This window comes from Montipora foliosa, chromosome 14, assembly GCF_036669935.1.
Source record: "Montipora foliosa isolate CH-2021 chromosome 14, ASM3666993v2, whole genome shotgun sequence".
Taxonomy (NCBI): domain Eukaryota; kingdom Metazoa; phylum Cnidaria; class Anthozoa; order Scleractinia; family Acroporidae; genus Montipora; species Montipora foliosa.
Genome location: NC_090882.1, coordinates 11,668,031 through 11,681,211, shown reverse-complemented (window position 1 = coordinate 11,681,211; position 13,181 = coordinate 11,668,031). Strand labels below are relative to the sequence as shown.

General features: G+C 39.0%; 1 protein-coding gene and 1 pseudogene across 1 annotated transcript; both read left to right on the top strand.

Moving 5' to 3' along the window:
* Positions 1 to 494, top strand: part of LOC137984433 (anion exchange protein 2-like) — a 26,183-nt pseudogene extending 25,689 nt beyond the window's left edge.
* Positions 495 to 549: 55 nt separating this feature from the next.
* On the top strand, positions 550 to 13,128 carry LOC137984432 (anion exchange protein 2-like). Its single transcript, XM_068831609.1, is given in 15 exon segments — positions 550 to 624; positions 627 to 763; positions 904 to 907; positions 1,596 to 1,619; positions 2,248 to 2,422; positions 3,201 to 3,511; positions 3,886 to 4,167; positions 4,474 to 4,651; positions 4,797 to 5,146; positions 6,845 to 7,039; positions 8,190 to 8,366; positions 10,129 to 10,651; positions 11,027 to 11,196; positions 11,679 to 11,849; positions 12,316 to 13,128. Coding segments are annotated over 15 exon segments (2,805 nt in total). The 5' UTR covers positions 550 to 564; the 3' UTR covers positions 12,364 to 13,128.
* Positions 13,129 to 13,181: the final 53 nt, after the last annotated feature.

Genomic DNA, 13,181 nt, shown 5'->3' with positions numbered 1-13,181 from the left:
TTATTTTAATTGTCTTAAAAAACATCAAGGGTAGTTTTAAAAAGTAGCTTTTGTCTGGAATAATCCCACTTTAAGAACAGTAAACTCTGCCTAATGTGATCTCTGTAGAAGAGTTATGCTTTTCTCTCATGAATCTGATGGGTGTCTTTCATCTGGTTATGCAGAAGTAGTTGTAGTAGCTGTTGACTTGTTTTTTTTTTAAGTAGTACTTTGGTTTCTCGAACAGCCATCCAAGTTAACAATGGATCTTTTTTCAGCTGAGCAAAAAGTGCTTTTACTTCAAAACTTTGCTCTCTTTTTCACAAATCTGGTCACAACATTTGAATACACTGGAACTATGTAATTCATGTTATTTTCTCATCATTATCAGGTTACCAAAAAGTGGATCCACTTCAGATAACATCAGACAGGCCTGGGTAAAATTGTGGGAGGGTTTAAAGGAGACAGAACACTGGATCGAAGACGAAGTCAGGGTTTTCAGTTGCCAACAATGACTGACAGCCAGAGTACAACAGTAATTCAATTGACAGCAGAGATGTCCCTCATATGTATGAAACAGTCGACATGCCAACTGTCGAAGAATGTCGTATTCGGGCAGCGCAGGGACAGCATACAGATGGTAAAGAGAAACTCCATATTCTCACCATCACAGAACAAAACATGAAAGAGAACAATTTGAAGACAGAGTGAGAACAGGGCAAGTGACACAGAAGGACATTGAAACTCTCCATCAACGAATGACCTTGGAAAAGGAGAAAAGAATGTTTGGGGGACTTAGATCCAGCAGATATTGATATTGATGTGACAGGTATTTTTTAAATATACTGTTTTTGAGGTAAAAGCAATTGAATTTTTTAAAATGTGTTCTGGAATCATGATTAATCAGTAATATTTGTCTTAAAGAAAGGTAATGTTTGGCAAATAATATAATTACATACCGATATGCTGAATCATTGAATATACTTGTTGTCTGGGGTTAGCCTCTACTGGTCCTTTGCACATCCCAATTGAGTTTGGTCACATGCAAAAATGAAAAGAAGAAGAAAATATTAACATGTTTGCTTGCCGGCATTCTAAAACAAGGGTAAGGGTAAGACCAAGGGTGAGGGTAAGGGTAAGGATACGAATACAGAAAGTATCCTAAAAATGCATAAAAGCTAACCTTAAACTTTGTTTAGGCCTAATTAGGCCTAAGGTTAGCTTTTATGCATTTTAGGATACTTTTTGTATTCGAATCCTTACCCTTACCCTTACCCTCACCCTTGGTCTTACCCTTACCCTTGTTTTTAGAAACGCCGGTTTGCTTGCTCACTATTAACTCACATAAACTTTCTTTGGATTAAGGAATACCTAAAACAGTTTTCCAAGCCTTTGGGGGTTTTATTTTGAGGGTCTAGTTTTGGTAATTTTATGACATTCCTGAACGGTAAACTATTAAATGTTTACCATTCAGGGATGCCACAAAATGTTTAGATGTAAAACAGATAACAAGAAGGATATTTAATAATTAACTATGGTAATTTTATATGCAGGGCGAAAAACTGGTGGTGCTCCACGGAAAGCTTCAGGAATGCAAACCCTTTTAAGGACTACAGCATACGACCGAAAAACCACATGAGGTATCATCTGCATTCTTTCTATTGATCTCTTGTTACTTATTTTGACCCAAAAATAACATGGCCCGAACTGCACCAATTTTGACAAATTCGCTACCTGTCATTACACCACTTTACTAGCTGCCATCATTCTACCATTAATACCTTATAAATTATAACTGCATCAAACATAGTATAAGATAGAGCATCCATTGTGATTGCTAAGGTGCCTTCCCAGTTGGCAAGATGACTGCAAAAATTGGCAACACTTGTAGTCACACTGCATTAGCATTTTAGCAGCAAGAGGAGAAGTGAGGAAGGCAGGTAAATGATCCTGAAAAACATCTCAGAAAAATTGCTCAGTGATTTTACGTACATTAGCACACAGTTATCATGTCAGGTGCTCATCAAGAACCAAGGAGTTGATATCAGAGACCTTTGGACTGCCCATTGCTTAAGTGACAGCTTTCTTTGTTGTTAGTTTAATTAGCACTTAATTTTATTAAAAATCCTTACACTGAGAGACTTCCAAAACACACCCACTAAGCCTTATTTGATAATTGAAATTAAGTAGATTGATTGCTCTTTTTAAAAGAAAATCAGTGATTTACATTGTTGTTTCATTACATCATTTGTTTTTCTTTCATTCCAGGCATTTGTTGAATTGGAGGAACTAACAAAGAATGGAGGACAAATGGAATGGAAGGAGACTGCTCGCTGGATCAAGTTTGAAGAAAACGTTGATGATTCAAACCGTTGGGGAAAGCCACATGTTGCCTCACTGACCTTTCACAGTTTGCTTGAGCTCAAAAAAGGACTAGAAAAAGGTATAAACAATGTTTCAATTTCCATATCTTAAAATGAAGGAAATCATACTCCTTATTTCACTCATCTCGCCATGGAAACTGCGCAATATAAATTTGTAAAATTTGTAATTTAAGAAAAAGGCCATTTTTAAAGAAAACTATATATAGTATTTCACAATATTCTATTCTTTTGTGTAATTCTACACCTATTTCATTGTGGGAAAATAATCCCATAAAGGGATTAGTATGAATGTCTTTAAAGTAAAGATAGAGAATGAATGAAACTACATGGTTATAGGATTGGTTATTAATTTTCACATTGTTGTGTGAAGAGTACAGCAAAGAAAATGTATAAAAATAAGTACTACACATACAGAACAACTTGTTTTTCTTTTGACCGGTAATATTGTTTGTGGGATTATTTTTGTTCTGCAGTCTTTGTTGTACCCTTTTGCATGACTTTACCACACCAACTTTAATGAGATCTTGCTTATTGTCTGAACTCTTTTTTCCATTGGAGATGCTACAAAGTCTTGCATGAAGATCTTGATGCAAGATCTTAATTCCACCCTAGAATCCTTTAGAATGCATTACATCCCAGGCTAGGACCTGGATTTAATTATATTTATGGGCATTATAACTCATGTAATGTGCAGTTCTTGCAACATTTACGTATTTCTGTTGTTTGTTAATAATAATTATTAATGTCAAAGGGCTGCCCCATTCATAAGTACAATCATTATTCTTTATTCTTGTGTTAGACTGTGAGCTTACTGAACCATTTGGTTGGATCTCATAGGTACAGTGCTGCTGGACCTTGAGAGGTTTGATTTGCAAAGCATTGCACAGGCCGTTGTTGAAAACATGGTGTTGACGGACCAGCTGAAACAAGAGGACAGTGCAAAAGTTCTAACAGCACTACTTCTGCAACACAGACATCAACATCAACAACAACAACAAAATCAACAGTCTGGCATTATGCGTCGTCTATCTTCCAAGAAACGCAGAAAGATTGTTGTTGCATCTGACAATGTAGGCTACAATGGTGAAAGTGAAGGAATCGGGAATGGAAATATTCGCCTTAAAACAGATGGCTCAAAAGACATGCAGGTTTGTTTTAAATACCATAATTAAGTTATGTCAATAAATATTGTAAGGTGTGACCCATCTAGCATTGATACTCCAACCTTCTGATTCTGATTTCTATTTTCTTCCGATGAGCTTCAGGACACTTGAGGCCAAGCTACACAAGGTTAATGATCTTGTCAGAACTCAGCTTTTTCAATGACTCATGACAATGGAGTGACAAATTGGAGCTGCATCGAAACCCATTGTTTACAAGTTGGAGAAATCAGTTTTAGTGCCTTTTGTGGCACTAAAACGTTTTTGTTTAATATCTATTGGCTCACAATCAGCCTTCTCTTCCTTCAGCATGCCTTAATATGTTCACTCATCTGATTATTATTTTACTTTTAATCTTTCAGAAGGACCCACATAAAATGGAGGCTGCATTAGATGAGCAAGAATCAGATATAAAATGCAGAATCCCAGAGGGTGCAGAAGCGACAAATGTGCTTGTTGGCACACTAGATGATCTGGAAGATTCTGTGCTGGCATTTGTACGTTTGGCCAAAGGCTGTAATCTGGCACAGGTCTCAGAAGTGTCAATACCAGTCAGGTTCTTATTTGTCATGTTAGGTCCAAGCGAAAATAAAGAATCATACCACCAGATTGGTCGCTCAATTGCCACGTTGATGTCAGATCAGGTGAGTTTGTGATGGGATAATATATTGCATTTTTTTTTTCATGTGTGGTGCTTTAATATCAATAGCGTGGGCCATACCTTTGCAGTGGCTCCTCATCAGCTGTGAGGGCAGGATGGGCCAGATAATTCCAGACAATTTGGCTGGCAAAAGTAGTAACTTTTTCCCCACCAGAGCTCCACAAACATGCACATGTAACATTGAATTCCTCAGAAAAATGTTCTAGCCAATTATGTAGAGGCATTCCTATTACAAGCTTCTCCTGTGCTGTCATATAGTAACTCTTTTACAATTTTTTTTTTCTTTTAGGCTTTTCATGATGTTGCCTACAGAGCAGATTCACGTGAGCATCTCTTGACAGCAATAAATGAGTTTCTTGAGGACACAGTTGTATTGCCTCCAGGAAATTGGGATCGTAATGTCCTGTTACCCATACTGATTGCTCAGAGCAGAGCCATTGCACTAAGGAGAAAGATGGCCAAAGCTGGTAAGGCTGTTTCCTTTTCTGTATTAAGTACTGGCTTCTGTACTACAACATCAATTTGACATCTTCACTCTAGCAAATTCCTATGGACATTTTAAGGTGCATTTGTTTCGTTACAGTTTCACTCATCAATAATTTTTTACATCAGCACACTCCAGCCACTCAGAAGGAGACACTGCCTTGCTACGGACAGGCACTTTCTTTGGAGGGCTGTTTCAGGACATCAAGCGACGTGGCAAGTTCTACCTCAGTGATTTCAGAGATGGTTTCAATCTGCACAGCCTTTTTGCCTCTCTCTTTCTTTACTTTGCCCTGTTTGCCACAAACATTGCATTTGGTGGTCTGCTGGAAGACAAAACAGAAGGCTGGCTGGGACTGACCGAGGTGATTGTATCAGCTTCTGCTGGTAGCATCATCTTAGGACTCTTTGCTGGACAACCCATGATGATAATTGGTGCAACTGGTCCTATACTGGTCTTTGAACAGAGTATATATGATGTAAGTATCAAAATAAAGTTTATGTCAGTAGTATCCATACTTGGACGGAGATGGGAGAACATGTCTATGACCTCCTAAGGAGGCTCTTTTTTGGCTTGTCATCCAATTCTCCTGCTATTGTGCAACAAAATAGTCAAAAGATAGAAGTGATCCTCGCACTTAACTCCACAATTAAAGCATTTGTCAATTAAAAACACCTGACAATTTCAGGTGGCCTTAATAGTGTCTGTTCAAGAGGCTACATGTCATGGTATTATCATTATCAATGATGAAAGTAAAATGTTCTTGGATAAATCAGTGACCTGTGGTATGGTGTGTTATGTGGTGTTATATTAAAATCATTACAAGTCATTGAAGGTGATTATGGTAATGGAGGGGTATGAGTCCTTACTTGGAACGGGCATATGTTAACAGTAGTTAAAAAAGCTGCTAAACGCCTTTATTTTCTAAAGCAGCTAAAACGTTCATGTGTCTCTAAGGCAGAGTTACTAAGTTTTTATATCACATGTATAAGGTCTGTATATGATTATGCCATACCAGTTTTTCAGTCTTCACTTTCTGAGTACTTGGTTAAATACTTAGAGTGGGTCTTGGCAATAATTTGTCCAAATAAAACTTACTCAGACACTCTTTTATCCATAAATTTAGACTCATTAGAGCAGCATCACCATCATCTAAGCCAGTCACTCTTTAACTCAATAGAAGAGGATATCTTTCATCGTTTACATAAGCTATTAACACCTTGGCATAAGTCTAAGTATATAATCTAAGACGTTCTCGAATTCATGATGTTAGTTTTAAAACCAATAGAGCCAAACGCACCTTTTTCAATTTTTAATGTATACGTCTATTAGTATCTACTCTTGTATTTAATGTATAACGCAATTCAGCCCTTTGGCTGCAAATTTTTACTCAAATAAACTATTCACTATTTACTATTCACTGAACAGAAAATTAAAATCTTGCAATCTTGCAAAATTATGGTCGTTGTAAATTGATAAATTTGGAACTTTCCCCAACTTGCATGTGAGCAGAAAAAAACATAGGCACCCAGTATGTTTCTTATTTCACTCTTTTTTTTAAGTACCCTTACTTATTGAACATCAAAGACCAACTTCTTAAAGCTTTCCACAAGTGTTACTGCAATAAAACTTTGCTTAAAAATTATTATTAACAGTGACAAAATTTAACACCTTACTGGTACTATGATTGTTCACCTTGTACTTGCTTCATCTCTTGGTTTGATAAAAATGAAACATCTGGAATGTCCTGTCCATTAATTCAAAAAAGGTTTTAATGCTTAAAATGACTTTTTAGCAGTATTTTATAACATTTTTTATAATGTAGGTATAGTAAAGTTAATCTCAGGAGGCGCGGTGGCCTAACGGTAGTGCGCTGGACTCTGGATCGAGCGGTCCGAATTCGAGCCCTGGCTGGGTTATGTTGTGTTCTTGGGCAAGATACTTTACTCTCACGGTGCCTCTCTCCACCCAGGTGAATAAATGGGTACTGGCGAATTTAATGCTGGAGGTAACCCTGCGATGGAGTAGCATCCCATCCAGGGGGGAGTAGAAATACTCCTAGTCAAATCATGCTACAGTAAGCGGAGATAAGCGCCGGCCTGATGGGCCACTCGGCTCGTAGCAGACTTTAACTTAAAGTTGAACTCTTTAGCAATAACTCTATGTTGCATTTCAGTTTTGTAAGAGTTATGATGTGGAGTTTCTTACCTGGCGATGCTGGATCGGCTTTTGGGTCATGATTATCCTGTTTGGTGTGGTTGCATTGGAGGGCTGTTTTCTCATCAAATACTTCACTCGCTTCACTGAAGACATCTTTGAGCTCCTCATATCTGCAATCTTCATCTATGAACCAATTGCTCTGCTCATCAAGGTACTTTGGATCTTTGTTAATTATCACAAGATACCAAGCAGCCTGTAACTTTTACGTTATATTTAAATTTGAAAGTTCACGAAGTCATTACATTACGGGAAGTGCACTTTACAAATAAACTATTTTAAAGCCAAATTATTTCCCAGATCTTCTACTTATTACTTGCTCTGACTAAGGGTAGAACATTGTAAGTCAAGCTCTAACCCTCCTTTCTGAAAATACAGGTGTACTTACAGTCACTCGAGAAGTGGGCTTCTTATCAACTAGTAGATTCAAGTAGAAACCCATTTTTCCCGTTTACAGCAAACAGCAAAATAAATGTAGCTTTGTAACGATACCGTTTTGTGACAATGTGACACCAACTTGCGTGATATTGATGTGTTTATACTAGTTGCGTGATCAACGCCTCTGAGCTCATAAGAATACATTAAAATAGGAGTTGACCAGCACTCACGTCTCTCTCTATATATATATCGGTTACCCCAATTTATTATTGCACAAAAGTGATCAGCAGGCCAAGATAAAACTCTCTGCAAAGTTTAAAAAATTCTGTGGAGCGGATTCACAGCTATCTTAAAATTTCAATTATTTAAGGTGGCTCTGAATTCGCCCCACTTAATTTTTTAAACGTAGCAGAAGGTTTCATTCTGGCATGCTGATTACATTTCAGAAATACAAAATGGGGGTCACCGAGTTCGCTTTTGAGATACAAGCAGCTAAAGCCAAAATGTGAGGTGTTTTTCCTGTTGCCACGGTAACTTTTTACGTCACAAAAATGGCCGAATACTTTTCAGCAATAATAGGTGTTTGATATGGTACCGTAACATTGCTATCAAGGGATAAAGTGTTGTAGTGTCAATCCTTCTAATAAGAACGTTTCTTGAGCCACCGTAAATGATATAGAAATACCTGGAACAAAACGTTTCATTCCCAAATGGTTTGAATTGGGTACAATATTGATTTAGCCGATTGGGTCTACCGCGACTTGCACAGGCAATTTTTCCCGTGCTTTGAGCAAGTTGCACGGAATTGCTACGAATTTGTACTGTGATTGGTCGAAGTATTTGTTTTACGATAATCAATTGAAAACCCCTCTACGTTGACCTGGTTATGCAAACTCACGAGATTAAATTCCGTTTCTACTTTACAGTTGTACAAGAAGAATCCTCTAGGTCGCGGCGATTCAACGAAATCTTCAGATGGATCAGATGGTAAACTTGAAGGTGAACCCAACACTGCATTGCTTTCAACAATCTTGGTTCTGGGAACTTTTTTTGTGGCTTTCTACATGCGCAAGTTCAGGACAAGTCACTTTTTTGGAAAAAGGGTTGGTAGAAGTATTACTTTGTTCAGTGGCGTTTATTTCGTTGTTCTTCTTATTGAAAGACTAAACTTAGTTTACAGCAACATCTACTGTACCACTTATTATAAGTGCTGCTGTGTAAGACCCTCTACTGGAAACACATCAGAAAGCTCACCTGGATCCAGACTCGACATCTCCGACAACTACTGCATATTAAAGGGGCTAGGTCACGCTATTTTAGGTAATTTTCTTTAATTTTGTTAATTATGAGCTCTAAACGTCAAATTGGCAGAGCAAGAGTCTTTTATTTGCAAAATCACGGCCACATAACAACTGAGAATGATTTTCCAGCTGTGTAAATGACATTTTGATATAGACTGATATAAATTTGAAAAAAGGTGGGCCGACGTTTTTCAAATTTACCCAAATTCAATCCATTCCAATCCTCTCCAGTTTTGTCCATCCATGTCCCTTCTTGGCTTCCCTGTGTTTTCTTAGAGTTCTTCTATAGTTTTGAACAGTTATTTTGATATTTTAGTTAATTCTATGACCATTCGATCAGTGCTGAAATGGCCTAAAATTGTGTGACCTAGCCCCTTTAAGTGGCAGGATAAAGTGCCAGACGTAAAAGTCCTGAAACGAGCTGGTACCGATAGCGTGGAAGTCCCTTATAACAGCCTCTCAGTTACGATGGGCTTGACATGTGAGGAGGATGCCAGATACACGCATACCAAACTGCTGCTCTATTGTGAGCTGCAACAGGAAAAAGGAAACCTGGGGGACGAAAACTGGGATTCAAGGATGTATTAAAACGCCACCTGAAGATGAGTGGGGTGGACGTTGCCCACTGGGAGGAACAGGCCCTGGAGCGACATAAATGGCGAACTGCGGTGCACAACTCGCGTACCAGAGTGGAAGAGAGCAGACGAAATGACTACGAAAAGGCACACATAAGAAGACACGGTTCTGGAGCACGATATCTTTCCTTGCGACAGCTGTGGACGCCGCTGCCGCTCAAAGGCGGGCCTACTTGCCCACAAACGAGCCTGCCTAACATAACTGCCAAATATAGCTAACTACTCACAACTGCAACTCATCATCAATATATCGACGGACTACCGGACATAATTATAAGTGCTGCTCACTGTTGCTGTTACGTTGACGACAACAAAGTGGGATATTTTAGTTTACGTAACAATCCCTTCACAAGAAACATTGAGTTGTAAGGACTTCACCTTTCTTTTGCACTCACCAACGTATCCCACCCGGAATGGCATTCCACATTTTTGCTGAAAAGTACTTTAAGGAATGCAGCCCGAGAGAGGTAGTTGAAAGCTTCGGTAAGGCCGGAAGAATGTTTCTCTCTCAGAGAGAGTACTTTGAAGATCGTAGATCAAACCTACTTTTTAGATGGGTCAAATAATTTATTAATATGTTCTGAATTTGTCGTTGTGCCGGATTTACCTAGTAACTGTTCATAGGAAAAAGACCTGATATTAAAGATGAAGAGAAGAATTAGCTTATTCAAAGCTTCCATTTTGTCCTTTTTGCGGACGCTTCAGAAATGTCAGACGCTTTAAGAACAATAATTAAAATGACCAAGATGAATACGTTTACAAATATTTGCAGCATTTTCGCGAAAACCTCAGAATCTATCGTCAAGAGACACGCGTAACAGGTCTAGTGAAGGCTTAACGGAAAGGGAACTTGAAACTGTAATAATTTTTGCCAAGATCATTCCTTCACGTTTTTCAGGATTTACAATCTTTCTTGTTTTTATTTTCAGTCAAGAAGACTGGTCAGTGATTCTAGTGTGGTCGTAGCCATTCTTTTAATGGCTGTTTTAGACTTCGCTCTGGGAGACAAAGTCATCACACCACATGTTTCCATCAACAATCCACTGACCGATGGCTTCCATCCAACACATCCTGACCGTGATTGGTTTATCAACCCTGGAGGAATGAAAACAAGCATGTCAATGGGTTGGATCTTTGCAGCAATCATACCCGCCATCTTTGTTGGAATTCTGTTGTTCATGGAAACTGAAATGACGGGCGTTCTCCTGAGCAAGAAGGAGCATAAACTTCAGAAGGGGCCTGGGTACAATCTGGATCTGGTTGTAGTTGGGGTATTGTCATTTGGGGCTTCGTTAATGGGATTACCATGGATGTGTGCCGATACAGTACGTTCTGCATCTCATGTCAATGCACTGTCCATATGGAGCACATCACATGCGCCTGGGGAGAAACCGCACATTATTGAAGTGAAAGAACAGAGAATCACAAACATTCTCATTCATATTTTGACAGGTGAGTTTCACGTTTTCAGCAAAGGTCGGTTTTACATTCAGGTATAACCTCAGCGATTTGCATTTTTTATGTTCGGAATTCTTTATTATACATAGTGAACCTAACCACCATTGTCCTCTACTCAAACACTGGAATATAGTTTTACAGGAGTAGTGCTTTTCCAACCACGCTAGCAAGTTAAGTGTGAGGTCATCAGTTTCTGCTTCGAATGGATGTTGTTTTCAGTCCCCTTGCTCTTCTTGAAACCATTTTTGAAATGTGGGTTGAAAATGAAATGATTTACTTTTTTACCTTGTAAGCCTGCAAAAAACCAGGTGTTTCTATCTCAATGCTCCCCGGCCGTTTGCTTGACTTTGTCCTTTTGTCTTGTTTCAGGTCTGTCCATTTTGCTTGCACCAGGTCTTGATCTCATTCCTATTCCAGTGTTCTTTGGTGTTCTCCTGTATCTTGGGGTCTGCTCGATGTACGGTCTGCAGATGACGGCCAGATCTGTCATGATGTTCATGCCTTCAAAACATCATCCTGATGTAGGATATGTCAGAAAGGTATAGGTCTATTTAAGCAAATTATAAACCAAAAAAAGATGGATGGTAATGAACGTCAAAAGGACAAAACTTCGGGAAAAAAATGTCTCCGCAGGGCAACAGGCATGTCATCTTGAACGAATGTGATAGTAAGAAAATTTAGAAAACGGCACCAGTAACAAAAGGTGGTCGATGGTCAAGTCCTCGGCTGCGTTTTCAAATAGTCAACTTTGCTGCCTTCCATCAGTAGATGCCTGGAAGCAAACTCTACTTTCAGGGATCGTGATTGATTCAGAATCGTATGATGTCACGTGCAATACGCGCATAACTTAAGAGCCGCGCACGGACTGTGACGTTTGAGGGTTCCCCTCGCTCACGTGTGACATTTCTCAATCCTCGATGACTTTCAAACCCTGACATGAAAAGATTGTTCGTAGACAACACGGCTATCGGCACTTGGTGAATTCTAATACATTCTATCTTTCTTTTTTGACCTTGTTTAGGTAAGGACCAGCAAGATTCACTGCTATACAATTATTCAAATCCTTGCCTTGGCATTCCTGGTAGCTGTGAAGTTAACCTCTCTTGCTCCGTCGTTCCCTTTCTTCATCATGTGTCTCATTCCCTTGCGTAAGCTTTTGGCAAAGTTCTACACCGAAGAGGAACTTGAGGAGGTAAGCTGGCTGTTATTTCTGTAACTCAAGCTGAAGGGCCGAGTTGTTTATACCAGGGTGTAGCGGTAATATTTGTTTTATTCAACCGACTGGAGACGAATAATGGGGGCAGCCCTCCTAGAACAACTCGGCAAAGACTGTCAACGAAAAAGGCTTCATTCCTGAGTTTCAAACAACACTGAGACATGATTTATATGGCATACTATACGGTTCTTGGAGGAAGAAAGACGAGTGGAAGACTCGCGCGCGCACAAATTGCCTCGCGTGAGGAGACGTGATGCACCGCGCCCCTTCGCAAGGTGAAATCTTCCTGCTTTCTCGTGTTTTGTGCAAGTCTTGCTATCGTGACTAAACATTGGAAAGAAATTTTAATAGAATTAAAACTATTAAAAATAATATAACGTTTCTGTAAAATTGAGCTTAAAACGATTGATGTTGATTTTTCCCTATTATCTTTGTTTTGTAGCTTGACAATTCAGAGTCTGAAGAAGAAGACAGTGATTTCGAACTGTAAAATTATTCAACAGTTGCGTTACTCGCATTGCGTGACTTGAAAGGCGTGGCTGCCGCAATCAAAAGAGATGTGTGCTGTAGGAGAGCCTCCCGTTGTGGACAGAAACTTTTTTTCGTCGTTTAGAACGTTGCTTTTCAGCAGTACTTCGATACCATGTAGATTTTTAATGCTTGTTATGCACTATGGTACGCTTCTTCCTCTTACAATTTTTCTTTAAATTTCCAACATATATTAGGTAAAGTAGCTTTGTATAGCTTAAGATGTAAGTTTAAGCCGGGAAGTATGTTTTTCACTCTACAATAGAAAACTAATTCCACAAAAGCGAAAGAAGAACTAATAAAAGCGGTACAAGTCAAAGTGTCTTTGGATTGGAAATTAGGGAGTTTTACTGAAGGACAACTGCAACATTAACAGACACTTCACTTTAAAATGTACCAATTGTTAAGTCTCTTGTGAATATCTCGTTTACACTCTACAGTACGGGCAAAATATCCAATAGGGAGCTTAAGGACGCGCGTTTTTGAGACCGTCTAATATTAAAACGGACGACGGCAACCGGAACTGAGCCGTTTTCCCTTTTAACTTGTCTTCTTTCTCCATTAGAGATGATTCATATAAAAATCTGGGAGACACCACTGTCCTGACAGGCGAAATATTCTCTTCCGGTTGCCGTGCGCGTCCCAAAAGCGCGCGTTCTTAAGCTCTCTATTAACAGGTTTGGAACGTTTTGAAGGAAAGATAGAGAATAAAAGACTCATTGTTGTATGCTCATGTTGTCGTCTTATCTTAAATTTAGACCCCGTCCACAAGTATCCGAA